Raw genomic sequence first — 27,890 nt, 5'->3', positions numbered from 1 at the left:
CTGCACCCTGCAGGGCTGGAGTGCTCCAGCCGCATTAACGGTGTGACTTTAGCATGTGCCGCCCCATAAAAACCCCCTTACCCCAGCCTGATGCGTGGTTTCAGAAAAGCCTTTGACTGTAGTGATGAGGGAGAGCTGACATTTCCTCTCTCATCACTGGCTCTTCCAGCATGTTTGTGCAGCCTTGCCCTGAAATTGCCATTGCTCATAGCAGTGGCAAAGTGGGGGGGGGGTGGGTGGGAGGGGGAAGAGTGAAATAATAACTATTGACCCTGTCCAGGCCCCTGCCTTCCAACGGGGGAGCAAGGACCCATAAGCCAGAGGGTGCTGTAAAGCAGTGCCATGTACCAGCAATGCCTGGCCCTGCTCAGGCCCAGGAATCAAACACAGGCAAGGCAGAGTTGAACACAGTCTTTTTTTATTTTAAACGAGGGACATAAGCAAGGGAAAAAAAAAAAACCAAACAAAGAAAAATTGCACATTCACACGGAAATCCTCATCAGCCACACCAGGAATGATCCAAGTCTTCAGTCTGAGTTAAAAACCTAGCTTCCCCCAGCCATGTACGGCAGCACAGGCACACAGGTCTCTCCCGGCAAGGGCTGTGCAGCGGGGAAGGGACACAGCCTGGCTCCTTGCAGGGGCGGGCACTTGGGACCTACCTGGGGCAGCACCAACAGCCAGTGCTCCCCAGTGTGCCCGTGCCTCGGACCCAGCTCATCCCCATCTCCCTCTGCCGCACAGGTCTTGATGGAACTGACCTGGCCAAAGCCCAGCCTGCAGCTCCCTTGTGCTGTCCTGCCTTGTGCCATGGCCACCCACGGGGCCCGGGGAGCAGATGCTCCCCTGGCTCAGCACCCTGCCCGAGGCAGGGTCAGCCCTCGTGGGCACTAACTCCTTTTCACCCACTTTCTCAAACCCTGCGGACATGTTTGCCCAGGCCAGCTCCCACACGAGTCTGCCCTGCGCTCGCAGCCTGCAGCAGCCCCTCGCCATTGTGGCAGGGGAAGGCTAGAAACCCTGCACGGCCTCCGCTCCCACCCGTGACGGGGCCACGTCCCCTTGGCGGTGCACAGCGCGCCCTTGCCCACCCTCCTTTTGCCTGCTAGGAGAGACACCTTGTTGCTGGCAGACAAGAAAACCGCTCATCACTGTAACGTGCAAGAGCTCCTGCTCCTCATCCTCAGAGGGGGAAAAAAGAAAAAAATGGTTTAGTCACATCCACATACATCACATTTTAAAACTAAGGAGATGTTCCAGGCCAGGAGACGCGTGCAGCGGCTCTGCCCGTAGGACATAGCTGCCTTTCCCCAGCACAGCGCGTTCCAGCGGGCAGAGCCGGGGCACAGGTCGGCTCCTCACCAGGCTGCGACAGCACAGCTAAACACTACAAACAGCACGGCAGGGGCTGGCAAACTCACTGAACCAAGCTTGAAGGAATTCAAAGGCAATTTAGCTTAAATATAAAAATAAATTTTTTATTGTTAAAAAATGTTTAAATATTTGTTTGTGATTTTTTTTCTTTTTTTCTTTTTTTTTTTTTTAATTTAGACTTCGGCAGACACACACACTCACACGGCTCAGAGAGTAAAAAACCTGGCAGCAAAGCACTCCTGGAAGTGGTGGGGAGCCCACAGGCACAGATGCCTGTGTCTCGCCTGAGGCAGGGTGGGGGGCAGCTCTCGGGTGACCCCTGGCTCTGGCAGTCTCCTCCCGTAGGAGCTCCCCGGCCCGCTCCTGGCTGGCTGGGAACAGGGGAGGGAGCACCGTAGCTCCTAGGAGCTGGTAAAACCCAAAAGGACAGGGACAAGTTAAAAATGAAAAACAAATTGGATTTGGGGAGGGGGAAGGGAACCCATCGCTCTGGACTCCTTCCGTTAGCGGCTCCAAAGCACCCCAAGGTGGGGAAGGGACACCAGGAGAGAGGGGAAGGGGAGGGGAGAGACTGCCATGGCTGGAGCCCCCGCCCCGGGGGGGGGCCAGGCCCCATCCCCCCCACCCCGGCTGCCTGCCTTCAGTCACAACAACAAAGGGACAACTCCCCCGCCACGAGCAGCCACGCAGTGATGCTACTGTCAACACCCAATTAGCCAGGGCGCGTCCCCCCGCAAAGGGACGGGCACCCCCTAGAAAAAGAAACTCTAAACAGCAAATCCGGCATAACCAACATGCCGCCACGCACACGGTTCAGTTCTTCCTCCAAACTCGATTCAATGAGCGCATTGAAATAGGAGCACGAATAAAGCAAAACGGGGGGGGGGGGGGGGGGGCCTTACACGAGCAGGGCAGGGGGAGCCCGCAGCCCAGCATGGAGCAGCGAGGGTCGGGGGAGCTGCTCAGCAGCCAGAAGAGAGGTGGAAGGACCCCCTGTCCCACCCAATGCCGCCAGCCAAGGCCCCAGGCCACAGCATGTCCTCGGCCAGAGGTCTGATGGGAGATTAAGTCACAGCGAGGTGGTCGTCACCCAGCTGCAGAAGCCAGGCTGGTCATTCATGGCACCGAGGCACCCGCACCAGGCTGGCACTAACCCCATCTCGTGTTCTGCAGGGATGGCAACGGAGCTCCAGAGGGAGCGGTTCACCAGGCCGCAGGATGTAACAGTGGGGAAAGCCTGGAACCGCAGCCGGGAGGAACACGGCACGGCTCCAGCCAGGCATGTGTGGCTCTGCCAGCTGCTGTGCCGCGGGGCAGGGGGCTGACTATCAGGGGGCTGGGGAGGAGGGTACAGGAACAGCTAATGGAAGCAAATGGGGAAAAATTTACACATTGTGAGACATGGCAAAATAAAGTGAGGGAGGAAACACTGCAGATATGTACAGAGGTTCATCCAGCCTTCGCTGTGGAACTGTTCAAGTAAGAAGAGTTTGGTTTGTCCCGTCCCACCCCAGTCGCTGCCACCCAGCACGGTCTCCAGCTGGCACCAGAGACAGGGGCCTGGCCCCATCGCCACGGGTCCCGCCACGGGGACTGCTCCAGACTGGAGCCCCCAACACGGGTGCAGGGGCTCCTTTCGCAGGCCAGCGGCAGGGGGCCAGCAGCACCAGAGGTTACTTTTTGCGGGTGTGCTGTCTCCGTGCCTGCAGCCGCTGGCGAGTACCCGTCTTGGATCCTGCCCCGATGGAAAAGGCAGGGGTGGACGAACCTGGAAGCAGAAAGGTTGCTCAGGTCTCTGCAGCATCACTCAGAGCTGGCACGGGGGACAGCATAACCCCCGTCCCCAGGGGAACAGAAGGTTTGCATCCTCCAAAGCCCAGCAGGTACCACGCGAGCCAGCTCCCCAAGCCCAGCCTGGCCCTTCTGCCATCCCCAGCCCAAGGGGACCACACGACCCATCAGCTCCCCAAGGCTGGAACACCATCTCCTTCCTTACCGAAGGAAGCACCGACTCCTCCGAAGCCCGAGGCAGGAGCGCTGGGTGTCCCGAAGGAAAGGCTGCTGCTTCCGCTCCCCACCGCTCCCGGGACAGGCGTGCTTTGCCCAAAGGTGGGCACAGGAGTTCCTGGAACGCAACGTGCCACTGTGAGCCAGGGTCAGCAAAGCAGAAAGAGCCTGGAGACAGCAGCACCCGTAGGAGGCACACATCTCTCTCCCGAGGCTGAAGCATCACAGTCCCCTGGGACCAGCCTCTTCACCCAAGAAACCCTTTTAATGCAAGACATTGCGCTCTCATGGTAATCCCTGGGCTCTCCCACCAGTGGGGCAGCACAGGAGGATTTACAGGCCAGGGAGGAACAACAGCCTCTCTCTTTCTAGATCAAGTAGCTGCTCAACATGTGGGTTTCAGCTGTGTGGGAGGTGAGGCAGCCCAGCCAGGGTGCAAAGTGGTAGGAAAAACCTGAGAGCAAGCAAGAAGCGATCGCAGCCACTGCCTGGCAGTGTTTCTGCTTCCCAAGAAGCCCCAGATTGCTTTTAAGTACTGGCAAGACCTTGGCTTCTGCAGGGCACCTGGCTGTGCTCAGCACTTGCATGGAGCCAGGGAGCCGGTGCAGTCAGAGGGGCCAAGGAGCAGAATTTAAGGATTCCCCTCCACCACTGAGGGCTGGGGACCCAAACAGAGACTGACAGAAGTGCCTTCTCTTCGCATGGCAAGGGTCCACACAGCACGAGTGCCATCCCCTCTAGGGCTGCTGAGCCTGGGGAGCTCAGCAAGGTCCCGCAGGAAAGCTGTTGCCTAAACGTTGCCCTGCCCTTCACTCTCCGAGAAGGCCCGTCCGCCTCAACTCACCTCCGAACACAGGCTTGCTGTTGGGCGTACTGGGCACGGTGAAGGCGAAGGGCATGCTCTGATTCTGCGCGCCCAGCGTGCCCTGCGTCAGGGACGAGCCGAACGGTGTTGCTGCTGGGGCTGCCCCACTCTGCCCAGCCCCAAAGCTGAACGCTACTGCGGGAGAGCCACTGCTCAGGGCCGGCGTGCCGATCCCGAAGGTGCTGGCGGAGGGGCCTGGCTGGGCGGTTGCCCCAAAGGTGAAAGGAGAGGGGGTGGTGCCAAAGACAGTGGTGCCAGTGCTGCTGCTTGTGGTCTGGGTGGTGGAACCGAAGCTGGCTGTGGTGGAGGTGGCTGTCCCGAAAGAGAAGACTGACGTGGTGGTCCCAAACACTGCCTGGGTGCTGCTGGTGCCGAAGGAGCCCTGGGCGTTGGCCGTGCCAAAGGCTGGCTGAGCACTGCTGCCGAATGTTGGCTGAGCAGCGGACTGGGCCGTGGGGGCTCCAAAACTGAACGGGGGGCCAAAGCTGACGGGGCCAGCAGGCTTGCTGGCGGGCAGCTGGCTCTCCGCAGCACTGGTGCTGAAGGCGGGCTGACTCGCTGCACTGGGATATGGCGGTGGCGGCTTCGCGCTTGTGCTGAAGGAACTGCCAAAAGCTGAAACGGAGGAGCCAAACGTCAGTGTCGCTTGACTTGAGGTGGTTGGGGTAGAAGAGGTCAGTGTGGTGCCCCCAAATATGCTGAAGCCCACAGTGGTAGTTGGAGCTGTTGAGTTTGAAGGTGCTTGGCCAAAGGCAGGGCATCCTGGGACACTGGTGGTGGCGGTGACTGTGGCTGGAGGTGGCTTTCCAAAATGGAACACAGGCCCTGGGGTGGCAAAGCTGGTTTCTGTGCTGGGAGCTGAGCTGGCTGGGACCCCAAATAGGAAGGGCTGCGACGTGCTAGTGGATGTGGCAGTGGTGACAGTCAGGCTGGCAGTGGGGCCAGTGGAGGTGGGCGGGTTGAGTCCAAAGCTGAAGACGGGCTTGATGGTGGCATCTGTGGAGGAACTCTGCATGGTGGCAGTCGTAGCTGCGGTGGTGAAGATGACGCTGGGGAGACTTGTGAATCCTGGCGGGGTAGTCGTAGAGGCTGCTGACAGGTCTGCAGCTGCGGCCGGCTGTGATGTTGGTTTGAAGGCAAAAGGAGAGGCCTTTGCTGGAGATGATGCTGTAGTGACACTGCCGAAGATAGGCTTGAACATGGTGGTGGTGGAGGATGTTGAGGAAGGGCCTGAGCTTGCAGACACGATGACTGTGGCAGAGACGACAGCTGTACAGGGTGCTGTGCTCTCGCTTTTCGGCAAAGTGCCAAAGATGGGTTTGAAGACAGGGGTGGTGGTGGGCACAGCAGCGGTGGTGGGCACAGCAGCGGTGGTGGGCACAGCAGCGGTGGTGGGCACAGCAGCGGCCACAGTCATTGCCGGCTGGCTGACAGGAGGGGTGTTTGCCATCCCAAAAAGGATGCTTGGCTTTGGGAAGGAGGGAGGCTTGCTGGGGGTCTGGCCCAGCTCCGTGAATGCAGGAGGTGCCAGGCTGCTGGTGGCCTGCACCCCCAAGGCAGAGGGGGCAGTGGGGGCAGGCGCGCTCAACATGAGCACAGGCTTGGTGTCAGCAGAGGTGGCAGGCAGAGAACTTGACTCCAGCGATACAGCAGGAGCAGGTAGCTGTGCAGCTGATGAAGGCGGCTGGGGCACTACTGCAGCTCCAGTGGAGTCTGGAAAGGGGGAGAGAGCTTATTTAGGGACAGGGGTCACCTAAAGACAGACAGCCCTTCTGCCAGGCACCCACCCTGCTGCTGCAAAGGCTCCCACAGCAGCACCCACCAAAACAGACAGATGCAATCCTCCACACTTACAGCCGCTCCCAACAGGGCCAGGGGTCTCAGTGTCCTCAAACTTATCCCCCACGAGACCTGCCTGCCAGCTCCGCGGCCAGCAGAGCATTTGAACAGTTTTACCTCCTGCCTTCCACAGAGGCAACACAGAGCCCCCACTGCCCTGCTCTGCCAAAGGCCCACTCTGCTGACCCTCCTCCTCCTCACCTGCTGGCATGGACACAGCCTGGCTGCTCTGCATCTTCTTCAGGCTGTCCAGGAGTGAGTTGGTGCTGGCCAGGGCAGGAGCTGTGGAGGCAGGCGCAGGTGCTGGGGAGGTCATGGCGAATGCCAGCGGCCTGGACACAGGCGTAGTCTCTGCAGTGGTGCTGGGGACCGCATCTGCTGGGAAGGAGCAAGAAATTATGATCTGCAATTCGCTGTAGGGGACCACCCCTTAACAGAGCCTCCCCAGTGGGTAGGGAAACTGCCTGAACATCCAACAGCTCTGGCTCTGGGGTACCTCACCCATCACCCTGGGGATGCTGGGGCACGAGCTGTCCTAAGTCTGAAGGCACTAATCATCCCCGGACCCAAGGACCAGGCAGGACTGGCCCAGGAGCTTCCCAAGCCTGTGCTACAGACACCCCAATGCCGTGCCAGCCCTGGATTTCTACTCCCTCCTATCCCCTCTGTGTTCCCAGTCTGCCCTTACCAGCCTTATCCTCCAAGACTTTGTTGAACCACTGCAACACCGCCTTCTTCTCCGCATCCAGATCCTCTGATGTGATGGAGTAGCCCAGCTGAGGTGGCGGGGGCTGCCAAGAGAGAGCAGCAGCTTAGCTCCTTCTCAGGGAAGCCGGCAGAGCCTCTCTGAACATGTGGTGAAGGCTGGCCGTTGTAAGACCCGTGAAGCAGGTGGTTCTGCCACAGCACGCTACCGCGGAGCTCCGATCCCCATTCATTTTGGCCCCCGGCTTGGCGCTGAGGGCACAGCAGGCTTTCCCCAGGCCATTACCTGGTCCGGCAGCAGGCAGCACAATCACGCACAGCCCACCAGACACTGGGGCTGGGGATAGCGTCACTTCCCACTCGGCCAAGGACGGGGCCTCCTTCCTGAGGGCAGGCAGGTCAGTCTCCCCCCAGCCCTGCAGAAATTGCAGTGAGCACATTCTATCGCCAGAGGAGGGCAAAAGGGGCTGCGAGACAGCGACGTACCAGCGCCAGCTGGTCCCCCCAGCGAGATGACAGCAACTGGATCTTCCGCTTGCGCTTCCCACTGCTCCCCAACATGGACGGTGGGCTCAGGGAATTCTGCTTCTTGCACACCGGCGTCTCCACTGCTACACAAGGAGACAAGTCAGGACCAGCTCCAGCCAGAGGAGGCGTTTTGCTTGTACCAAGGGGGTTGCCCCTTCTGACTCCTCTCTGGATGACCCATCTCAGAGGGAAGAGCCAGGGGCACGGCTTTAAGCCAAGGACAAGGCTGCGATGCCACAGAAGAGCAGCTGGCCACAACATATCCCAGAGCAGTGCGTTACAAGAGCCTGCTGGCGCTCCGCAGGGCAGAAGCTCCTTCCTACCCACACAGACGCTCCTTACACACTGCCTACCCGAACCACAAGCCACGCAGACTGCATGAGCCACATCTAGTGCTGTGCCACGGGACCCTATCTGCGATGGGCACAAAGGATTTCCTCTCCACTTCAGCTGAGGAAGCACTGGAATAAGCTCAGCCTGGAATTTGATCAGGGTGCTACTTGTACAGCAGGTCTTGCCCCAGGGCTGACACCTGGAGCCATGCTGGCTTAGGGGCTCGTGTTCCCCCTTGCAAGCCAGCTCCCGGCATCTGCTGGCACACTGACAATGTCAGCACCCCTGGCTTATCACCTGGAAATCACTTTAGGGCAGTTGCTGAGGCCAGCAGAAGGGCCGCTGCCTTGCGACCAGCACGTTACTAGTTTCCAGGTGACATCTCAAGCCAATCCCACCTGCAGACCTCAGCTACCTTCTATCCTGCTGCTTGCTCACACTGGCGGCCCATCCAACCTGGGCACAGAGCTGGGGCCCACCTATGCTCACCTTTCTCTGTCTGCAGCTCCTTGTCCAATTTCACCGGAGTGGAAGCATTGGAGCGATACAACTCCTCTTCCCTGCACAAGTAGGAGAGAGCAAGTTAGGGTCAACTCCAGGCTTGGCCCTGTCCCCAGGGAGCAGGATGAGACCAAACACACTAAGGACTCCCACCAGCATCCCTGCTGTGCTTCTTTGCCTCTGCCAAACAACAGACCTCAGGACAACAGCCCTGCCCTCACCACACCAGACTGAAAGTGGCTCCAGGCAGAGCAGCTGCTCCCTTCCCTGGGACCCCAGCTCAGTCAGGCTGCTGAGCCCATGCACCTTCCTCAGGACAAGTCAGCCTCAGGGCGGTAGCTGGGGGTCCCAAATGGGAGCTGCTTCCCTTCACCCATCCCTGGCTTAGACCCACCCATTGCCAGGGCAGGGGGTTGTGTTGGTTTTAGTTCTGACATAAGGTTCTTCTCTGAGGCAGGAGAGGGGAGAACAGGGGCCTGCACACCGAGGCAGGTGCTAAAATACAACCCTACTGTAGGTCCCATGAATTGATTTTGAGATGGCAAAAAACTGGCACCTGTCTATTCCCAATGTTTTGGCAACGAGCAACCCAGGCCGTGCCAACACTACAAGGCAATGTCGCCTCTGCAGCAATCTGAGCCCTTAAATCTCTGAACTGGCCTGGGAGCAGGGCCGGGATGGTGTAGCTCAGTGTTGCCACTGGGACCACAGTGTGACAAGGTAGCAGGGATGCCAATCGACACAATATGGGGGTTTCCACACTGGTGGGTGACCCAGCAGCCACGTCTCAGAAAGGGGCCTGTACTGTCCCAGCTCCAGTGGAGAGCAGGACTCAGGCACCAAGGTGGCTGGGAAGGTGTCTGCTCTCTTCCTGGCCGGCATCGACGAGCGGGCACTCGCCGTGTAAGCGGCTCATTACCTGGCTTTCTTGAGAGGCCACTCTGGTGTCTGGGAGCGGGAGGACGCTGGGCTGGACAGTGGGGACACGTTCACACCACTTCTCTTCCACAGCTAGAATGCAGAGAGAGACCAGCAGTAACTCAGTACAGGGGCCAGCAGGGAGCACAGCCTCCCATCCTCCTGCTTGCCTGTGGATTAAATCCCATCTCCCAGGGCTGTAGCTAACGAGCCCAGAACTTCTCTTGCTTCAACACCGCTTAACTCCCCTCACATTCCTTGGAGTGCCACCCCAAACTGAATCCGCTCTGGGAGCGAACAGCCTCCAGGCTCGTTACAGCCTGGCCGAGAGGATGGGCAGGGAGGACATGCCTGGTCAGATGCCGGCTCTTGTGTTCGTGCTGCACAGGCAGAGGCTGCCCGGCTGCCTCAGAAGCCCTCACGTGAGCCGGGCTAATGTGGTAGGAGCAAGCCATCTCCTCACCAGGAGTTCAGAGCAGATGGATCGCACCTCAAGGATTTGAGACTTGCCCCAGCTAGAGGAAACCTTTCCGGACCAATATATCCTGGAGCAAACCTTTCCCCATGCAGACCACAACCTCCCTTAGCCATGGCTGCTTCCCACTCTCACACCTGCAAGCCTGACCCAGGATGTAAGCAGTGTTTTATTAATAGCTCAGCAGCTGCTGAGGGGACCTGGGTCCAGGTGGGAGTGCATGGCCCCAATACCCGCTGGCTCCAGCTGAAAAAGTGGCAGCACAGCAAAGTCTTTTTTTTTTTTTTTTTTCCTTTCACCTGGATCTATCCACCCTAGCAGACTGGCCAAGGCTGAGTAAGGAGGGGAAAAAAGCCTCCCCTTGTTTTAGTGTAAAACAAGCACTGCAGCAGGACAGCTCAGCCTGAGGGCTCCCCCAGCAGCATGCACCAAAGGACAAATAAGATTGATGCCTGCTGCTGCCTGCCCAGCAGCCTGCCTAACCCACAAGGAGATGAAACTGCCTGGCTGAGCTGCACTGGAGCCTCCCTGCAGTGCTCACTGCCAGGCACCCAGCAACACCACTCCCAACTTCTGAGCCCAGGGTTTGAATTACATGGGGTGATCCCAGAGGAAGGCCAAGCCACTCTGTGCTGGGCTGCGGCGCTGCCTTTGGCAGGGTGTTTTCTACCTGTGAGAGGCCCCGGCTGGAGCTGTAGGAACTGGCGATGGCATTGCGGATGGAGCTGGGGATCCCACCAGCGTATGTATTGTTGAGGGAGCTCATGGAAGAGGTGCGTGACCTCTTGTTTGAGCAGTCATCCAGGCAGTGCAAGACAAGGCTCCTCTTCAGAGAGCCAGGCCTAGAAGAGGTTGAAGAAGATTTTATGAGCTCCCCACCACTCTGCCTACGGGTCCTTTAAATGCAGTGTGGGTGGAGGAAAGCAACCCTGCTCCTTCTCACAGCACAGGGCTTGGAAAGGGGCCTCAGCAGTGGCAGAGCCCTTACAGCCACCAGCCTGCGCTCAGGGTGACAAGACCGAAGGCACAGCCACAAAGCTGGGCTCTGCAAGCAAAAGCCAATCAGCTTTTCCAGAGCCCACAGGCTTTTAGACCACCCACCCAGCTCACAGCAGTTGCTTCTGGCCCGATGGGCACTTACTTGGGTATGAGAGAGGCAGGGGCACCATTGGCTACCAGCGGCTCAAACGCCGACTGCCCACTTCCACTGCTATCGTGGCGCCTGCGGGAGAGAAAGCAGAAGCCTATGGTAGTGCGGAGGCAGCAGAGACAGGGCCTGCGCTCCCAGCCTTGGGAGGAGACCCATTCCAGGTGGGCTTGGCACTGAGAAAGCACAAACCTTGCTTTTCTCTTGTGACCCGACACCCAAGGACAGAGGTTTTCCCCATCCACATTCTGCGCTGGATTTTGTCTCCACCTGGTCCTTTCCTCTCTGACTCTCGCCCTGAGCCACTGCCTCCTCCCAAGCACTAGCAGCAACACCAGCTGCCTGCTGGGCAGAGCAGTTCTGATGGAACAGAGTCTTTGCTCAAATCCAGTATTCTAAGCCAAAACACTTCAGAGAGTCTCAGCATCTCATTTCTGGAATGGACCTGAGCTTCGAAACTCAGATCTCCTAGCTCCTCCTAGCCAGTGCCCTGGCCTGTTTGAGTCAGAAACCGAATCCCTCTTCCCACGATTCAGTGAAGTCTGAAAGTCAAAACAAGCCCTGCTGCGAGGCAGAGCTGGAAGCTTACGATCAGCACGGTCACTTAGCCCAAGCGCTCCCCCTGAGCTCAAGCATACTGACCCCATTGCACAAGCGATCCAACGCTCTTTCCCAGCTGACGCAGGCTCTTTTCTGCCCTCAAAGGTCACAGGATTTTCTGCCTACAAGCATCCTTCATGCTTGCCAGGCTTTAATGCCTTCAAAGTTGGCTTTCGTGGCGTAGCTGGGTATTGGCAAGTTAAAAAAAGAATAAAGAAAAAAAACCAAGCTGACCCTGTCTGTGTACCCATCCTGCTGTTGTCCTGCTCAGCTCTTGCGGGACTCAGATTCACCAAGCCAAGGTAAAGGTTCAAAGGTAGAGGGAAATCCAGCGATGGAGGAGAGGATGGCATGGCCTGCTGCAGCAGGAAGGCAGCCGGTGGCTCCCTGCAAACCGCCACTCATCCTGCTGCATTCTCAGGGCCACCTTTGGCAGCAGCCCCAGCGCAACACACGGGGCAAAGCACCTGGGCACTGCCCAGACTGCTCTTCTGTGGTTCCCTAGCTCCCCTGCTCAAGCCCAGGCAGGCAGCCCCAGCACATGAGGGGCAGAGGGGCACGAGGCAAACGGCCTCCACGTACACAAGTGGGAAGGATGACAAACAGGAGGTAAGAATGGGAAGGCAACGCTATGCCTGGGCAGTTAGAAAGGCTCTGGCAGACCTTGGCACCTGGGAATTATGCCTTGGCCTTCCCAGCGCACTGGCAAAAACACCGTACCCTTCCATTTCTTTGAGCTCAGAGCTGGTAATGGCTGACCTTGACTAACAAAAGCAGAAGATAGTATCTCCTGGTTACTCATGTGTTTTTACCTCCTTTTGCTAGCTACAGCGCATGAAGGAAGCGCGCAGATCTTTTAAAGCGCAATGCTTCCACCTGGGGATGTACGACTTGGGGATCCCGTCTCTCCTGGAAACCTGCGGTTGACTGAAGGACAGAGACGATGAGCCTACAGCAGATACCAGCGTTTCCCCCCACGTTTCCCCAGTCTGCAAGCCCCTAGGATAACAGAAGCCACTTCCCTGCCAGGGTTTCCCAAACCACATCCCAGCCTCTCCCAACCCTAGCAACGCAGGAGAACACACTTGGCCCATGAGCTTGCCCAGACAAAAACTTAAAACGCATCCCTTTGATCTCAAGGGCAATACAGAGTCTTGGAGGACTTTACAACACAACCCAGAGGACCAGGTGATGGGGCGTGCTTCCTCTACACAGTTCACTTCCCCCAGCACTTTTCCAGCTCAGACTCCTGGTCACACAGGGCCTGGCACGCTCCAGGACACACTCCATTTATCACCACTGAAATTCCAGCCCAGTTTACGACCTTCCCAACACACTGGCAGCGACCTGGACTGCTGGCTTGTTACCTTCTCTTGCTCTCCTGATCATTCCCAAAATCCTGCTCCTCCTCCTCCTCCTCCTCCACAGCCCTCTTCCTGCTCTCCTTGATGGCATTCAGCACAGTCTCTTTTGCACATGGGTCCAGGCTCCTGTTGGCCGGGGAGGCCATGGGCGAGACCAGCTGCTCCAGTCTGCAAGGCAAAGCAAAGCAAGGCATTAAGTCAAGTTCGGATCTCCAGAGCAAGATACACCACACCCCCAGTGCCTCATGTCCTCCCCACGGAAGCGGGGAGACAGCTCTCCCAAAAAGCCTCTCCAGGAGGTTTGGATCACACAATCCTCCCCGCGACGCAGCAACGTCTGGGGTGCGGATGGAGCAGTCACCGCTGGGCCAGGTGCGGTGGGGTCTCCCCGGGGACCCGCTCCAGGCACTACAACCGGCTGAGGGCCGGGTACCGGTTCCCCCCACCCCGTTCGGTCCCATCGAGGCGAAGCTCCTCCGGCGCTGCCCACGGCCGGAGCGCGGTGTGTCCCCCCCCCCCGCCTCTCGGTACTCACGCAGGGGAGCGGGCCAGGCCGGCGGCCGGCCGGGCGATCCTCACGGTGACGGGGCTGCGGAGCGGGGCGGCCCGGCGGGCCCAGGGCGCGCTCCGGGGCGAGCAGCCCTCCCAGCAGGCGGCGGGCAGGCCCACCGACACGGCGCTCCGGGCCTGCGGCAGCGGGTAGCGGCGGCGCGGGGCCTGCGGAGGGCAGCGCGGGGCGGCCGGCGGAGCCCTGCGGGGACAGAGGGCTCAGCGGGGACAGAGGGCTCAGCGGGGACAGAGGGCTCCCCGCGCCGGGACCCCCCCCCCGCCCACCCTCCCGGCCCCCGCTTACCCGAGGCGGCGCGGCGGAGCCCTCCCGGGCCGTCCCGAGGCGGCGGCCGGGCCACCGTTGGCGGCGGCCTTAGCGGGCGGGCGCGGCGCGTGCGGGCCGAGCCGCATCGCGCACCAGGCCCCCGCCGCGCCCAGCGACGCCGCCCCCACCAGCGCGCCCCGCAGCAGCAGCAGGCAGGCGAGGGCCAGCGCCAGCGCCACGGCCAGCCCCAGCGCCAGGGCCTGCGCCGCCGCGCCTCGCCGCCCCCAGCGCCCCGCGCCCGGCCCGCCCCCCGCCATCACCGGGCCGAGCCTAGCTGAGCCGAGCCTGGCCGAGCCGCCCGCCAGCCGCGGGCGCCCGGCATGCACTGCGCGGCGTGGGGCGGGGCCTGCCCCGTGCTCGGGCGGGGCTTGCCCGAGTGGGCGGGGCAAGCCCCCCTCCCGGAGCCGCCGTGCGTCCCCCCGCTCCCCTGCCCCAGCCCAGCCCCTGTGAGCCGGCCCTGCCCCCTCAGTGACCCCACCTCGACCCCCGTGCCCTCCCGTCCCCCCCGGCCCGACCGGCGTCCCCTGCCTCCACCCACACCCCCCCCGTCCCAGCCCACATCTCCCTGTCCCCACCCTGACCCTCCAGTCTCCCCCATCCCGACTGCCGTGTCCCCCTACCCCAGGCCCCATCCCCACCCTGACCACCGTGTCTCCCCCACCCAGATTCCCGTTTCCTCATCCCCACTCCAAAACCTGTGTCCTCGTTGCCATCCCAATCCCCGTGCCCCCCCCTCCCAAACCCTGTGTCCCCATCCTATTCCCTAAAGCCCTCTGCACCATTACAGCCTCCGTGTCCCCCGTCCCAGCCCCTGCTGTCACCCACGTGTCCCCACAAGCCCCTACCGTCACCCCATCCTGGACCATGTGTGACCCAAGGCCTGCTCCCACCGCCCCGGTCACCACCGCGTGCAGGGGCAGCTCCCTGCGCGGCCAGCCCGTCCCCCGCCCCGGCTGAGGGGTGCCACCGCCACCGGCCTGCTCCGAGGGGCAGCTCTAGGGACGAGCCGCCCCACGTGGTGCTAAGGCCACTCTGGCTGGCGGTGCCACTGGGTCCCTGGGGCACACGTGTCCAGCGGAGCGCTGCCTGCCCTGTCGCCTGTCAGCTGCCTGCAGCTTCTGCAGCCTTGCTGTGTCCTACAGAGCAGGGCACCACGGCAGGGACCACACAGAACAGAGCTGTGGCGGCAGACCATGGCTGCAATGACAGGATGTCACAGGGCTTTCTGCAGCCCCTAGAGGCTGGGTGGCCCTGGACAGGGCTGGGGGAGGCTGGGTGCTGCCCAGGGTGGGGAGACACCCTGCCAGTGTGACGTCCTGCGGCAGCATCACCCCTGGGAGGGGACAGTTTCTCGAGCATTGCCCCATGCATGGCCCCCATGGGCCACCCATCAGCAGGACCCTGTGCCATGGCCCTCCCAAGGCGACCCTGCAGCACAGGAAGGGAGGGCAGGATGGTCTGCACAGCCCCCACCACTGCAGCGTCACCACCGCAGGAAGGGACTGGGGTGGTGGGGAGGCCAAAGCCAACCTGGCTCCTCTGGGCTGAGCAGGGACCAGGTCCTGGTCCTCTCCCAAGGAACAAGAGGTGACGTGCAGGGTGGCCCTGGGGACAGAGCCAGGAGAGGCACACCATCACCAGGACAGCACCCTGATCACCTCAACAGCATCTCCCCAAATTGTTTTGGCAACGCTGAGCACACCCATCAGGGCAGAGCCCCTGGTCCCCTGCCACGCACCACATAGCTGGGAGGGCTGGGCTGAAGGCTTTATTGAAAAATCGAAAAAACACAACATAGTAATTATTATTATTATTATACAATGAAAAAAAAGTCGACCCCACCTGCAGTGGAGGGGCACCCCCACCATCCCTATCACCAGCCGCCAGCGCCACGGACCACAGGGGGGTCACTCCCCCACTGCCAGCACCCAGCCGACATACAAAAGGAAGTGGTTTCAGCTGAGTGCGGTGCCACTGCCACCGTGACCCCCTCGCCACCCCCCAGCCCCGACCCAACCCGGAGGCCTGAGGTAGTTGGGGGTACCCCATGCAGGCGAGACCCCCCCCCAAAAGAGTGGGGAGGGTTTTGGGGCTCCCTGTGTCCTGCAGGAACAGGATGGTTGGTATTGCATCCGGAGGGGAGCTGGCGCGGGTCAGGGTATGGCCACGGTGGGCCATGGGGCGGCAGTGGGAGCCGCGGGGGGGGGAGCCCAGAGGTCCTCGAGGGGCTCCCCAGTAGGCTGCGGGCACAGCGCAGGTGTGTTGGCAGCAGGGCTGGCTTGGGGACGCGGAGACCCCGGGTCCCTGCATGGTGGACAGTTGCGCTCTTCTGCGTGTAGAGGGTGGCAGCCCTGAGGCCATGGCAACGGCCTGGCCAGGCAGGAGGGTGTAGGCAGGTCCCACTGCTCCACGTGCCAGCCAAGCACTGATGGATGTCAGTGGGAAAGCACACGGTGACAGCCCAGCCACACCAGGCGATGCCACTGCTTCCTAAAGGGAGAAAGGCCAAACCCCGCAACCCCAGCACGCTGATGGGCTGGTCTGGCTGTCTCCCCCCCAGGAAGGGGCAGCTGCCTGAAGGCAGGGTGCAGGCAGCGATGCTGCTAGGCGGGGAAGGACACCCTGGCCCAGCAAGGGACACCGGCAGGACCATGGGGGTGGACATAGGGGACAGGGACAGCGCTGCGCAGTCTGATGCCACCGTCCCCACCCCAGTGAGACGAGCTGGGGGCCCAGAGCTGGCAGACACCCCGCTGCCCTCTGAGCCCCACTGCTCCAAGGCACAAAGGTTCCCTGGCTGGTGCCAGCCCCACAGCCGCCCCATTGCAATGCTGGCACCAATACCCTGTGCGCTGAAGCGGGTGGCAAGGACACAGGGGTGGCACTAGCCCAGAGTGAGCGGGCAGGATTGCCGTCACTCTGGTTTTGGGGCACCCCGGCTGGCCCCCAAACCCTCTGTGCTGCTGCCCTGGAGCCACCCCCCATCCCCAAGAGCTGGTGGCTTGTGCAGTGGCACCACAGTTGCCCAAACCCATGCCCAGCACCTTGCAGAGCATTTATTGCTGGCATAAACACAGTGATCTGTTGGGGCAGGGCAGCCCAGCTCCGGGGAGGCTGTGTGTGGCATTTTGGGGACCCAGGATGGGGGGGCAAGCACTCACGGCAGCATCGTTCCCACTACCCGTCCCACTCCCTCCTCACTGCTGGCTGCTGCCAGCACCCTGGTCTCACTGGCCGGGTTGTCCCACGGGAATGCTCCCCCACACCCTGCAGCAGCCAAAGGCACTCAGTGCCCCCGCTGGAGGGGGGAGCACACCTAGCACCAAGCCCAGCAGCACCCTAAAAGCTGGCTCGTGACCTGGCGGCACCCCCGGGGCCCTTGGCATCACAGCAGGCTCCTTCGTGGGGGATGTTCGCACCGAGCCAGAGACGGGGTTAAGGCTGGAGAAGCAGCGAGAGGCAAAAGAACCCAACCGCTCTTGCTCAGCCAGAGCTGGCTCAAAGAGTTCTGAGTATCTGTGCAAAAACAAAACTAAAGGGTTAAAGACCGCCCCCCACCCCCAGAGACCCCCCAACCCCAAGCAGCTCTAATAAATACACGTGCGGTTTGCAGCTGGCGTCAGGCCGGCGAGCCCTTGCTCCTGGCCCCGGGGTCTTGCCAGGCGGCTCTCGGTGCTCTGGCGCTGGAGGCAGCTCTCGGCAGGGGGGGACGCAGAGGACATGTGCTTAGGCGTGGCTTTTGCACCGGTTTGTTGAGGATCTTCCCGTAAGGCTGCACTGAGCTGGGTCCCAGCCCGCTGTGGGGGTGTCCCCTGTGGGCTGCTTCTGTCACGGGTGCTAATCCGCAGCTGGAACAGGGAGAGAGGGTAAGGGAGTGTGGAGCAACGCAGTGCCCCCCAGCATCCCTCTGCCTCATCCCTTTGGGACTCCAAGTCTTCGCAGGGTGCCAGAGCCTCAGCAGCACCCAAGCACCCTGCCCAGGGGTAACGTGGGTCCCACAGGCTCTTGCAGCGGTCAGGGTCCCTGTGATTTTGCCCACATGTGCCTACTATCCCTAGGCTCTGCTGTGCCAGCCAGAGTGAAACCCACACCCACTCACTGCCCGGACTGTAGGCAGGGCTTCCCCATCCTACCCTGCTCCTTCCCAGAGACGCTTCCCATCCAGAGCAGGACTGGGATCCACTCACCGTCCTCCTCCCAGCCCTCCGCCACTCCTGCCAGCTCATAGTGCTTCTTGCGCAGCTCCCCCAGCTTCTGCCGCTCCTTCTGCAGCTGGTTTTCAAGCTCCAGCACCCGCACCTGAAGGGCATCAAGCACACCATGGCCACTCTGTGCCGCACACAGCCCCCAGGTGGTGGCACGGGGCCATGCAGAGCTGGGCACCCCCTTTTCACACCCATATCTCCCTGATATCAAGCCCAAAGACCACCAAGGTACATCCCACGAGTGCTCTGACAGCAAATGGTCCTGGGGACGGGACCGAGCTCAGGTGGGCACTGCCTGTGCAGGCAGGTGAAGGCAGAGTGACCTGCGTGGGCATGGCAGGGAAGGGCATTCCCAGGAGACGCCCCATGCCAGGTGGAGGTGGGTTACTGTGGGGCAGCCCAGCGGGCATGCAGGAGCAGGGAGAGCCCTTGGGCTGTTATGCCATGATGGGGACACTGTCAGGGAAGGCTCAAGGGCCAACTGCATGCAGCTCCTGGGCAAAGCAGGCTGCCGTCTTCATGCCTTGGGCCTTCCCTGTGAGCTAGAGATGCCCAGGACCAGGCAGAGCGCCTGCACCCACCATATTTGGTGTCCCCACCCACCTCTCCTCCAGCTTGGGCAGCCTCTCATTTGCCCAAACAAGGCACCAGCAGGTGTGCTTCCCAGAGTGTGGGAGAACCTCCTACCTGTGAGTCCATCTCCTGACGCTTTATCTGGGTGAGTGTCATGCTGGAGAAGTCCATGCTGTCTGTGGATAAAGACATCACCAGCCCCCCTCAAGCTCTGCTCCCCAGCTCGGACTCCCCTGCTAGCTGCCATGCCACTGGCAAAGTCTGCCACATGGGACACACAGGCAGCAAGGAGCAGCCACAGGCAGAGAACCCTGGGGCACGGCCAACCAAAGACAGCAAGTGTGAAAAGCAAAGATTTCGGGGCAGGTCTATGGTCCAGCAGCCCCACGCTTACCTTTCTCCTCCACCTGTGACTTCCCAGCTTTGGTGGAGGCCACCACGCTGGCTGTGGCCTGGTTGACACCCCGGGAGGCTTGTTGGAGCTTGCAAAGGTTGGCGCTGTCTTTGTCTGCCTTCACCTGCCGGGGCAGCAAGGAGGGGTGCGCTTATACCCTGCCCCCCACCCCGGTGCTCCAGGGTCACCCCAAACCACAGCTGGGGGAGCAGCCTCGCTGCTGCCTGCTTGGGGATGGAGCATCTCCCAGAGCCAAGTGCAGGCAGCGATGGCAGTGAGCTGCTGGGCGATGCAGGCAGCAGCAGGGGAGCCTACCCGAGCGCAGGGCTCCTACCTTGGAGGCTGCCACCAGCTGGGCAGTGCTGGCTGCGATCTCCCGGGAACAGACCATTAGCTCCTCGAACGTCCCCTTGCCTTGCACCACCAGGTCAGCAGCGTCACTGTGGGAGGCAGAGAGGAGCTGAAGCACCGTCCTGCCATCCCTGTCCCCTCCCTGTGGGGACAGTAGGACCCTGCCATCCTCTTCCACCTCTGCTGACAGTGGCACTTACACCAGCACCGTGGCACCCCAGCCCACGGCCTTGGAGGCAGAGATGAGACCCTCGGTCCAGCGGGAATTCTTGGCATAAAACTCCTTGGGGGATGCTGCGCCCTGCCGTCAGGAAAGGTACGGTCACACATCGGGGACAGGGGGGTGGCAGGGCCTGGGACCCCCAAACTCCCACTCTCGGGGGAACTAAGTAAGTCAGGGTTTTATTTAGGATGTGCGTGGGAGCTAGGGAGACACTGAACCCAGGGGGTCACGGTCCCCCTACGTGGGAAGGGAGATCAGGGACCTCCGTGAAACCCTGGAGACTGCAGCCAGGGTGAGACCCCAGGACTGGGGCAGGAGCTCCTGGCAGCTGGTGTTGATGCCCCAACGAGCCAAGGCTCAGAGCGCATCCCCAGCAAGTGTGCGGTGACCCCTGGCTGGCCAAGCAACTGCTGCCTCGTGCCCTGCCTGCACCCCTGCCTGCATCCCTGGCCCAAGCTCACCCGTCCGCTCTCCACGATCTCTCTCTGGAGGTCCTTGGAGGCCAGGACCAGGATGTGGATGGCCTGCATGAGGCCTGTGCAGGAGCCCAGGATCCTGCGAGACAAACCCCACTGAGCCCCATTTGTGGGGCAGGGAGACCCCAGAGCCATGGGGCAACTGCTCTGCCTGCAGCACTGGGCCCCATCCTGCCTGCCCAGCTTACTCCAGCACCCTGGCCACCGCTCACCTCTCGTTCACTTCCAGTTTGACCCCGGTGTCACCAGCCCGCGCCTTGCTCAGCATCTCCTGGTAGAGGGGGAGAGGGTGCGCTGAGCCCGCCATGTCATCCTGGCTTCATGCCAGTGGTCCCAGCAGGCACGGCACCCATGGGCGCCTCACTGCATGCAGCAACCCTCACCTCGATGCGGGCGGCCGCCGTTTCAATGGCCGCCGCCGTTGCTGCCATCTCCTTGTCCACCAGGTCACCCAGCTCCTCCTGCTTGATGTCCAGCCCTCTGGGCCGCAGCTCCTGGGCATGGGGTGGGATAAAAGGGACCAACCAGGGGTGGCACAACCCCTCCAGCAATGCCCACCACAACCTGACCCACCAGCCCTCCTGGGACACCCACCTCCCCAATAGCGCTGATCTGGCCCAGGCAGGTCATCACCAGGCTGCAGTCAGCGCCTTCCACCGTCCCCGGGTCTTGCAGGGTGCTGAGGTAGCTCACGGCCTCGCTGCCGCACTGCTTGCACATCTCCAGCAGACCTGTGTGGGCAGCATGACAGGCTGAGGGTGCTGCACAGTGGGGACAGACACCTGGCCCCCCGCCTGCCCCAGAATTCTGCCCAGTCCAACCCCTACTTGCCCCAGCCTGCCCGCCCCAGCCCCCTGCCCGCCCCAGTGGGCAGCACTCACGGTCAGCAGGCTCCATGGGGGCCACGTGGGAGGTAGCACTGCCCTGCAGCAGGGTGTCACTGACGAGGTGGGCGAAGAGGGCCAGGCAGGGCAGCAGGGAGCCCACGGCTGCGGTGGGAGAGCGGGCACATGCCTCAGCCCCAGTGGGTGCTGCCCACCTGGCCCACAAGTGCCGGAGCTGCCCCTTTCCCCCAGCCCAGCCCCTGCCCAGGGCTGCCGTCCCTCACCTCCGTGATTGGAAAGGTATTTGCTGTGTGCGTCCTGCAGCCGCTCCACGCACTCAGAGGCTGCCAGTGTCCTGGACAGGAGGCAATCTGCCGGCAGACAGCAGGCAGGACTCAAATGCGTCCCTGTGTGCGGCACAGCTGCTCTCCGCCGCTGGCACAGCCCAGAGGACAGCAGGGAGGGGGACTTTGTGCAGCTATGGGTTGGGGTAACACCAGGTTTAGGGAGCATCAGGGAACTCACCTGCTGAGCCGGTACAGCTGATGTGAGCGGGATCCTCCAGGCGACTGAGGGCATCCTGCACCATCCGCTCCGCCTCCCGCGCGGTGCCCTGTAAGAGGGCAAACTGCTCCTCGTCCAGGCGCTGCTGCAGCGCCCGCTCCCTGCTCTCCTGCTGAGGCAGCGTGGGTGCTATGGCCTCCGCCGTGCCAGCTGGGAATCACCCCTGCACCCCACGGCTGCCTCCAGCTCTGCTGGACCGCTGCAGCTAGGTGGGGAGGGGGATGCCCGGACACCCCATGCCGGCGGTGCCGCCTGGGTACCTTGTCTTTCAGCTGGGTCTGCAACGTCTCCAGCTCCATCTTGCTGCTCTCTTGCTCATGGCTGAGCGTGTCCTGCAGCTGCTGCAGCTCGGCCCGCAGGGCAGCCATCTCCTCCCTGTGCTGCTCTGCTGCCTGGCTCAGGCTGTCCCTCTCCTGCTCCAGGCCAGCGATCCGGGTGCTCTGCTCTGCTCCCACCTGGGTGGGCACAAAACAGCAGTCAGGGCTGTGCCGAGGACGAACCTCCCATCTGGGGACTTGTACGGTGGTCCAGGCTTGGGCCACTGTCCCTGCTCAGTGCATCACAGCCCATGCAGGTTGCAGCTCCGCATCACCCCGTGCCTGGCAGCACCCCTGCAGCACAGGCGGCCTCGCCTGGGCTCTAGGGGAGACCTTCTGCTTTTATAATTGAACATTCACTTTTGTTATGACTGTCAGCGTCATGATGGAGGAGCAGATGAAGGGCACTGGTTGCCAGCCCCAGAGCCAGCTCTGCCCCGTCCCCATCCTGCTGCAGCATGTCGCCCACCCCAGGGATGGGCAGCTCCATCTTCCTGCCAGCTTCTGCCTTCTGCAATGAGCCTGGAAACCCCTGCTGTCCTCCACAGCTTTGCAGGCATGAAATACCCTTTGGCATGGCAGTAAGCGCGGGCAAAGGCTTGTGATGCAATGGCACGCTCACTGCCTGCATTTTACAGCATGCAGAGCCACCCTGCCTGACCCCACTCTTGCACCCAGCAGTGTTAAAACCCCCAGTAGGTTCCTTAAATCCACCTAGATGTGGAGAGGAAGAAGACAGGGAGTTGTTTATCCAGCCAACGGTGGGTAATGCCTCCTGGATGCATCCATGCAACACCTCGCCCAAGCACTGCGACAGCAGACAGACCTCTCTTTCACCTGGGCTGCCTGTCCCAGGGGGTGGTGGGGTTGGCAGGGGCCACCCATGGGCTCTCACCTGTGTGCTGGACTCCAGGGTGCCCTGGAGGACCTGCATCTCCTGTCTGCTGGCTGCCAGCTCCCGCTTCAGCGTGTCCAACACCTCTGCCTGCTCCTGAGACTGCAGGAAAGAAGAGAGGTTCCTGGCACCAGTGTCCCACGGGGGAGCCCCCTGCCCACCCCTGGCATGTCTCCCGTCCCTACTCACCTTCCTCTGAGCCTGCTCGCTCACCCGCTGGAAGGAGTCCTCCAGCTCCTTCTTCTCCCGCTCCACATCCCCCTGGGCCTGCCTGGCCGCCGTCACCTGCTTGGTCACCTCCGCATTCTGGTGACGGCAGAGAGGGAGCTCAGTGACCGCCGGTGTCAGGGGGCACGGCTGGGAAAGGGGATGCTGGTGAGGTTTTGGGGAGCCCACCTTCCGCAGCAGGTCGGCATGGTTCTGCACCAGCTCGCTGTACTTCTCCTTCAGCTTGCTGTAGCGCTGCTCGTTGGCCTGTGCCCGCCCTGCCACACGCACAGGGACACTGAGATGTGTGCCCAGGACCCTCACCGCAGGGCTCACCCCCACCCCAAGCCGGGTGCCAGCTCTCCCCACTCACTTTCGATCTCTGTCAGGCTCCTCTGTGCCTTCTCAGTGTCCTCCCGCTGCTTCTTCAGCTCCTCCAGCTCTGCACGCAGGAACTCGCTCTCGTCCTGTGCCTGCTGCTTCAGGTGCCGCTGCTCGGCCAGCTCGGCCTCCAGCTCACTGGTGCGACCGCGCAGCTGCACCATGCCCCGTGCACTCTGTGGGGACGGCAGGCGGGCAGCTCCCAGCACCATTCAGTGGCTGCTGGTGCTGTCTGATGCCCACCGATACCGTCCGGCAGCCACCCCAAGGCTAGCAACCCACAGGGCCCCAGATGCGGGAGGGTGAAGCACTGAGGATGGTGTATGGTGGGGGGCCCTGCCTGGCCCCCCTGGCAGGGATGCAGCCTACCCCCTGACACACCTGGGGACACCCTGATATGGCAGGGATGGCTGCGCCAGGGATGCGGAAGCCACTGGGGACAGGGCAGGACAGACAGGGTCACCGCCTTGCCCACCGGGGACACAGCCGTCGCCCCACCAGCCCCATTCCCGGTGTGAGCCACTGGGTGTCCTCCTGCCCCCAGACTGCCATGTGGGTGCTCAATGCATGACACCACCAGATGGCTGTCACCCACCTCAGCCTTGAAGTTCTCCAGCTCCTCCTTCAGGGCTGCAATCTCCCCATAAAGGCGCTCGATTAACCGGTCCCTGGGAAGGAGAGACACTGGGTACATCCTCAGTGCCACCAGCCACGCCAGTGCCGTGGGGACGCATCCTGGGAGGGAAGGTGTCCCCTGTGACACTGTGGCTGCCGTGCCACAGCTGCCTGGCAGGTGGCTGCGGCGCCGTGCTGGGGAGGGAGCTCCTGCTCTGATCCCATCCACCTCCGCAGCATCACCAGGTCTGCTCACTTGTCATCCTTGTTCATCCCGTTCTGGCTGTTGAAGTTGAAGGGGTCGCTGCTGAAAGAGCTGCCGAAGATGTCATCAAACTTATTGTCAAACAGGCTCTGTGGGGAGAGCAGCATGGACCTGGAGTGAACCCACCACCACCTCATCCCCTCCATGTCCCCAGCAGCACCGCCAAGTCAGCCTGTGTGCTGGCAGGGCTGCTGCCTGCTTGTGCTGCCTGGGCACTGGGGCTGGACCCCCCCGCTGCTCCCAGGGCATTGAATGTCTTGAACGTGTTGAACATGGAGCATCTCTGGTCCGTCCCCACCTAATGCCAGGGGCGGGGGAAGATCCCCAAAGCCATGTCACTGCACGCCCCTTCCCGAAACGCTCAGTGACTGGGGACAACCCTTGGTGGAGAGGGGCCCTGAAGACTTAACACAAGCACACAGAGCTGAAAGGCAATGCTGGAAAGCCAAACATCTCCAGCCAGCCATCACTGGAGGGCACCAAACCACCAAGAGAAGCACTGTGAGATGAATTCAGCCTGGCTTACACCTAGCAGCACCCACATTCAACACCCAGCACCCACACGGCCCCCTGCAGCGATGCTCCCCAGCACCCGAGGCCATCCCCACTGTCTCTGCCCCCACCATGGCAAGGTTTTGGAGAAATAACCCCATTCTCAGAGCGAAGGGAACCCGCCATCTTCTCTGCAGCCCAAGGGGCACAGGCAGTGCTGCAGCAGCTCACCTGTGAGGCCGTGTCCATCTCCACCAGGTCTGTGATGGGCTCACTGTCGGGTGAGGATGCCTCGGCAGGGATGACCACCACGGGGCTGATGTGCTCCGACAGCGCCGAGGCACGAAGGAAGTTGGGAGGGTTCTGGGGAGGGAGGGGAGCTTGGCTGGGTGGGAGGACCGGCACTGCCGCAGGGCTGTGGGCATGGTGGGTCATAATCTTGTCCCAGCACTGAGCTGGCCGTGCCCAGACCCATAGGGATGGAGCCAGGACCCACAGGGATGGATCCTGGCAAGGGCTGAGAGTCAACGTGAGGGGTGATCCCAGTCCCGGCCAGAGAGGCAGCTCCATCCCGCAGGATCCCACCCAGGGAGGGATGGAAGGATGAGCCTCAGGGCCCACGAGCCCCACATTGCCAGCGGCCCCGGGAAGCCAGGTAAGGCAGCAGGTGATCTGGGCACTCTCCCAGTGCCACCGGCCCCACTGCTGCTCCGGGCCATGGGGACAGCGAGTGAGGGCACCGGGGATCACAGGGTCTCACCTCTGGCAGCTGTGGGATCTGAATCAGCCGCTTGAAGTACTGCAGGTTGCTGGAGCGGTAGAAGAGGTCCTTCAGTCTGCAAGGGGCAGGGCATGGTTAGGGATGGCTCTTCCCAAACCAGACACCCCACCCCAAAAGTGGGTATCTCCAACCCCTCGCCTGGCTCCAGGAGGGTGTCACTGGGCCACCATGCTGCGCTGGCGGGGACGGTGGTGTGTGCTGCCACCAAACCCACAGTGGGTCCTGGGAAGACCCCACCGCCAGCCTCCCACCTCTGGCAAAAACTGACTGCTGGAGGCTTTCTCCCATAAACCCAGGTCCTGATGAGCACAGAGAAGGACCTGAAACTTGAGCAACCTGATCTAGCAGAAGATGCCCCTGCCCATGGCAGAGGTGTTGGACTAGATGATCTTCAAAGGTCCCTTCAAACCCAAACCACTCTGTGAGCCTATGAAACCACAAACCACAGGAGAATGGCTGCAGTGGGTTGCACCAAGGTACAGCCACCTCTCTGTGCTGTCCTCAAGCCAAAGCTTGAAGGGACAGCGGAGAAACATCAGCATTGCTCCCACTACAGCCCCAGCCATCAGCAGGTTGGGGGCATCCTGCCTGGAGGCCATGTCTGCATCATCACTTTCAGCTCTCCGCAGGAGCATCTCCCCCAGAGGCAGGGCTACCTCCCTTCAGCATTTCCCATTTAGTGGAGAAGCAACAGAGCCCAGCCGCATCACTTGTGGCTCCCCTTCCTTACAGCCGCCCTGGCCAGCATCCCAGTCGGTATCTTGGTGCTGTTGATACCTGCCCCGAGGTCTCTGCCCTGGGTGGTCAAAGCCCACAGACAGCCCCACTATCTGCTGATGCCTGTGCCTCGTGTTTTTCCCACAGGCACTGGTTTGCAGTTTGTAACCTTGAATCTAGCTGTCTCTCAGCACTGTGACATCCTCCCACTGCTCTCAGCAGCCAGTTTTTGCTTTGGCTAACCTAAATTATACCAGTGGCCGTGAAACTTCACTTCCCGCTCTTTTTCAATGTCATTTAAATACAGCAAGAGGACTGGTTCCAGCATCGTCAGTGGGGATCACCCCTAGACACGCGATGGTACAAATCCCTACTATTTGTCTCCTCTCCTTTGTGCAGTTACTAACCCAGGGGAGACCTGCCCTCAGATCTCATCGGATCATGGACTCACAGAGTGGTTTGGGTTGGAAGGGACCTTAAAGATCATCTAGTTTCAGCTCCCCTGCTGTGGGCAGGGACATCCTCCACTAGATCATGTTGCTCAAAGCCCCGTCCAACCTGACCTTGAACACTGCCAGGGATGGGGCATCCACAGCTTCTCTGGGCAGCCTGTGCCAGTGTCTCACCACCCTCATGGTACAACATTTCTTCCCTGTGTCCAGCCTCACCCCACCCCTGTTCAGTTTAGAACCACTGTCTTGTGCTGGGGACCCCCGAGCTGGATGCAGAGCTCCGGGGGTGTCTGAGGAGGGCAGAGCAGAGGGGCAGCATCCCCTCCCTCGACCTGCTGGCCGTGCTGCTGGTGATGCAGCCCAGGAGATGCTTGGCTTTCTGGGCTGCAAGGGCACACTGCTGGCTCATGTCCCATTTGTCACACATCAGTATCCCCAAGTCCTTCTCCACAGGGCTGCTTTCCATCCATCCCTCCATCCATCCATCCATCCATCCACCCATCCACCCATCCATCCATCCATCCATCCATCCATCCATCCATCCATCCATCCATCCATCCATCCATCCATCCATCCATCCATCCATCCATCCATCCATCCATCCATCCATCCATCCATCCATCCACCCACCCATCCATCCATCCATCCATCCATCCATCCATCCATCCATCCATCCATCCATCCCCCAGTCTGTGCTGGTGCTGGGGAGCACCCTGACCCAGGTACAGGGCCTTGCACTTCCACTTGCCCTGGTTGAACTTCATGAGGTTCACATGGACCCACTCCTGCAGCCTGTCCAGGTCCCTCTGGATGCTGCCCCTTCCCTCCAGCGTATCAGCTGCACCACTTAGCTTGGTATCATTCACATTTCTCAGGGTAGTTCCATTTTTCCCGAGAACTCTTGGAAATAAATCTGTTTGTTCCCACTGCACATCACCCTCCAGCAGCTCATGGCCTCTCGTGAACCCAATGCCTGCCTCCCGCACGCAGCAGCACCCACCCCATCCCATGCTGTCTTTTTCACAAAGACCCTCTCCCACGCCTCGTTTCCCTGCTGTGCCAAGCACCATTATCAGCCCCTCTGCTGCCTCCCTCCCCTCCCCCTGGAGCCCTTTTTATCAATCAGCACCATAACGCTTCTCAGCCCCTCGGCACTGGCAATACTCCAGCAGCATCACAGCCACCCTCACGTCAAAGGTCTTGGGTAACTGGGTAGCCATGACTTGGTTCTGGCTCTCTCCTCCTCCACCTTCTACCTGCTGCTTTTAAAATCTCTTATTGATATCTTAGTTTCGGAAAGACACAGGTGCCACAAACTTTACCCTTTCCTTTTCTGTGTCCCCACAGGGATTGCTTTTCCCACCCAAAAACCACCTCTGCTCCTCTGCAACATCTGGGTGCAGCATCCCTGGCACCCAGGCTCTCTGCAAGGCTCTTCATGGACCCCTCCTCAGCTTTGCAGCATCCAAAGGTTTCATCCTTTGGCTGCTCTTTAACAAGCTCCCTTGGGTTTGTACAACTGGCATTTTTTTTTTTTTAATTCAACAGAAGTGGAGTGAAAAATCTCTTTTCCCTGTCCCACACCCCCAGTACCATGACCATGAGTCCCCCCCCAGGGCTTGTGCAGA

General features: G+C 61.0%; 2 protein-coding genes across 10 annotated transcripts in view; both read right to left on the bottom strand.

The window, feature by feature from the left end:
* Nucleotides 1–401: 401 nt before the first annotated feature.
* On the bottom strand, nucleotides 402–13,853 carry LOC104047101 (putative nuclear envelope pore membrane protein POM 121B). 2 transcript variants are annotated; one of them, XM_064468029.1, is made up of 13 exons: nucleotides 13,510–13,853; nucleotides 13,192–13,407; nucleotides 12,660–12,824; nucleotides 10,687–10,767; nucleotides 10,216–10,387; nucleotides 9,072–9,163; nucleotides 8,141–8,211; nucleotides 7,277–7,401; nucleotides 6,774–6,876; nucleotides 6,287–6,463; nucleotides 4,226–5,959; nucleotides 3,371–3,499; nucleotides 402–3,142 (listed from the first exon to the last, which is right to left on the bottom strand). In XM_064468029.1, exons 1-13 carry the CDS (start codon nucleotides 13,785–13,787, stop codon nucleotides 3,048–3,050), a joined length of 3,438 nt encoding a protein of 1,145 aa, XP_064324099.1. In that variant the 5' UTR covers nucleotides 13,788–13,853; the 3' UTR covers nucleotides 402–3,047. The 2 variants fall into 2 exon arrangements, with proteins under 2 accessions (XP_064324099.1, XP_064324101.1); XM_064468031.1 differs by having other exon boundaries at nucleotides 7,277–7,398.
* A 1,429-nt stretch (nucleotides 13,854–15,282) lies between these two features.
* HIP1 (huntingtin interacting protein 1) overlaps nucleotides 15,283–27,890 on the bottom strand; it is a 54,227-nt gene continuing 41,619 nt past the window's right edge. For 3 of the 8 annotated variants that reach the window (XM_064468329.1, XM_064468333.1, XM_064468326.1), the window contains exons 10-31: nucleotides 25,073–25,148; nucleotides 24,544–24,675; nucleotides 23,812–23,909; nucleotides 23,536–23,608; nucleotides 22,933–23,116; nucleotides 22,749–22,837; nucleotides 22,542–22,658; nucleotides 22,353–22,454; nucleotides 21,401–21,595; nucleotides 21,102–21,252; nucleotides 20,861–20,983; nucleotides 20,634–20,741; nucleotides 20,347–20,483; nucleotides 20,136–20,246; nucleotides 19,965–20,023; nucleotides 19,738–19,831; nucleotides 19,254–19,354; nucleotides 19,037–19,142; nucleotides 18,703–18,826; nucleotides 18,423–18,484; nucleotides 17,718–17,829; nucleotides 15,283–17,378 (exon numbers count right to left, since the gene is read on the bottom strand). In XM_064468329.1, coding sequence (XP_064324399.1) covers nucleotides 17,368–17,378; nucleotides 17,718–17,829; nucleotides 18,423–18,484; nucleotides 18,703–18,826; nucleotides 19,037–19,142; nucleotides 19,254–19,354; nucleotides 19,738–19,831; nucleotides 19,965–20,023; nucleotides 20,136–20,246; nucleotides 20,347–20,483; nucleotides 20,634–20,741; nucleotides 20,861–20,983; nucleotides 21,102–21,252; nucleotides 21,401–21,595; nucleotides 22,353–22,454; nucleotides 22,542–22,658; nucleotides 22,749–22,837; nucleotides 22,933–23,116; nucleotides 23,536–23,608; nucleotides 23,812–23,909; nucleotides 24,544–24,675; nucleotides 25,073–25,148 — 2,365 coding nt within the window. In that variant the 3' untranslated portion in view covers nucleotides 15,283–17,367. The remainder of the gene's footprint in view (nucleotides 17,379–17,717; nucleotides 17,830–18,422; nucleotides 18,485–18,702; nucleotides 18,827–19,036; nucleotides 19,143–19,253; nucleotides 19,355–19,737; nucleotides 19,832–19,964; nucleotides 20,024–20,135; nucleotides 20,247–20,346; nucleotides 20,484–20,633; nucleotides 20,742–20,860; nucleotides 20,984–21,101; nucleotides 21,253–21,400; nucleotides 21,596–22,352; nucleotides 22,455–22,541; nucleotides 22,659–22,748; nucleotides 22,838–22,932; nucleotides 23,117–23,535; nucleotides 23,609–23,811; nucleotides 23,910–24,543; nucleotides 24,676–25,072; nucleotides 25,149–27,890) is intronic. The other 5 variants (XM_064468332.1, XM_064468331.1, XM_064468334.1 and 2 more) reach the window with 3 other exon arrangements.

The sequence above is a fragment of the Phalacrocorax carbo genome, chromosome 17 (assembly GCF_963921805.1).
Source record: "Phalacrocorax carbo chromosome 17, bPhaCar2.1, whole genome shotgun sequence".
Lineage (NCBI taxonomy): Eukaryota > Metazoa > Chordata > Aves > Suliformes > Phalacrocoracidae > Phalacrocorax > Phalacrocorax carbo.
The sequence above is the reverse complement of the archived record's forward strand: the minus strand, read 5'-3'. Positions and strand labels throughout refer to the sequence as shown.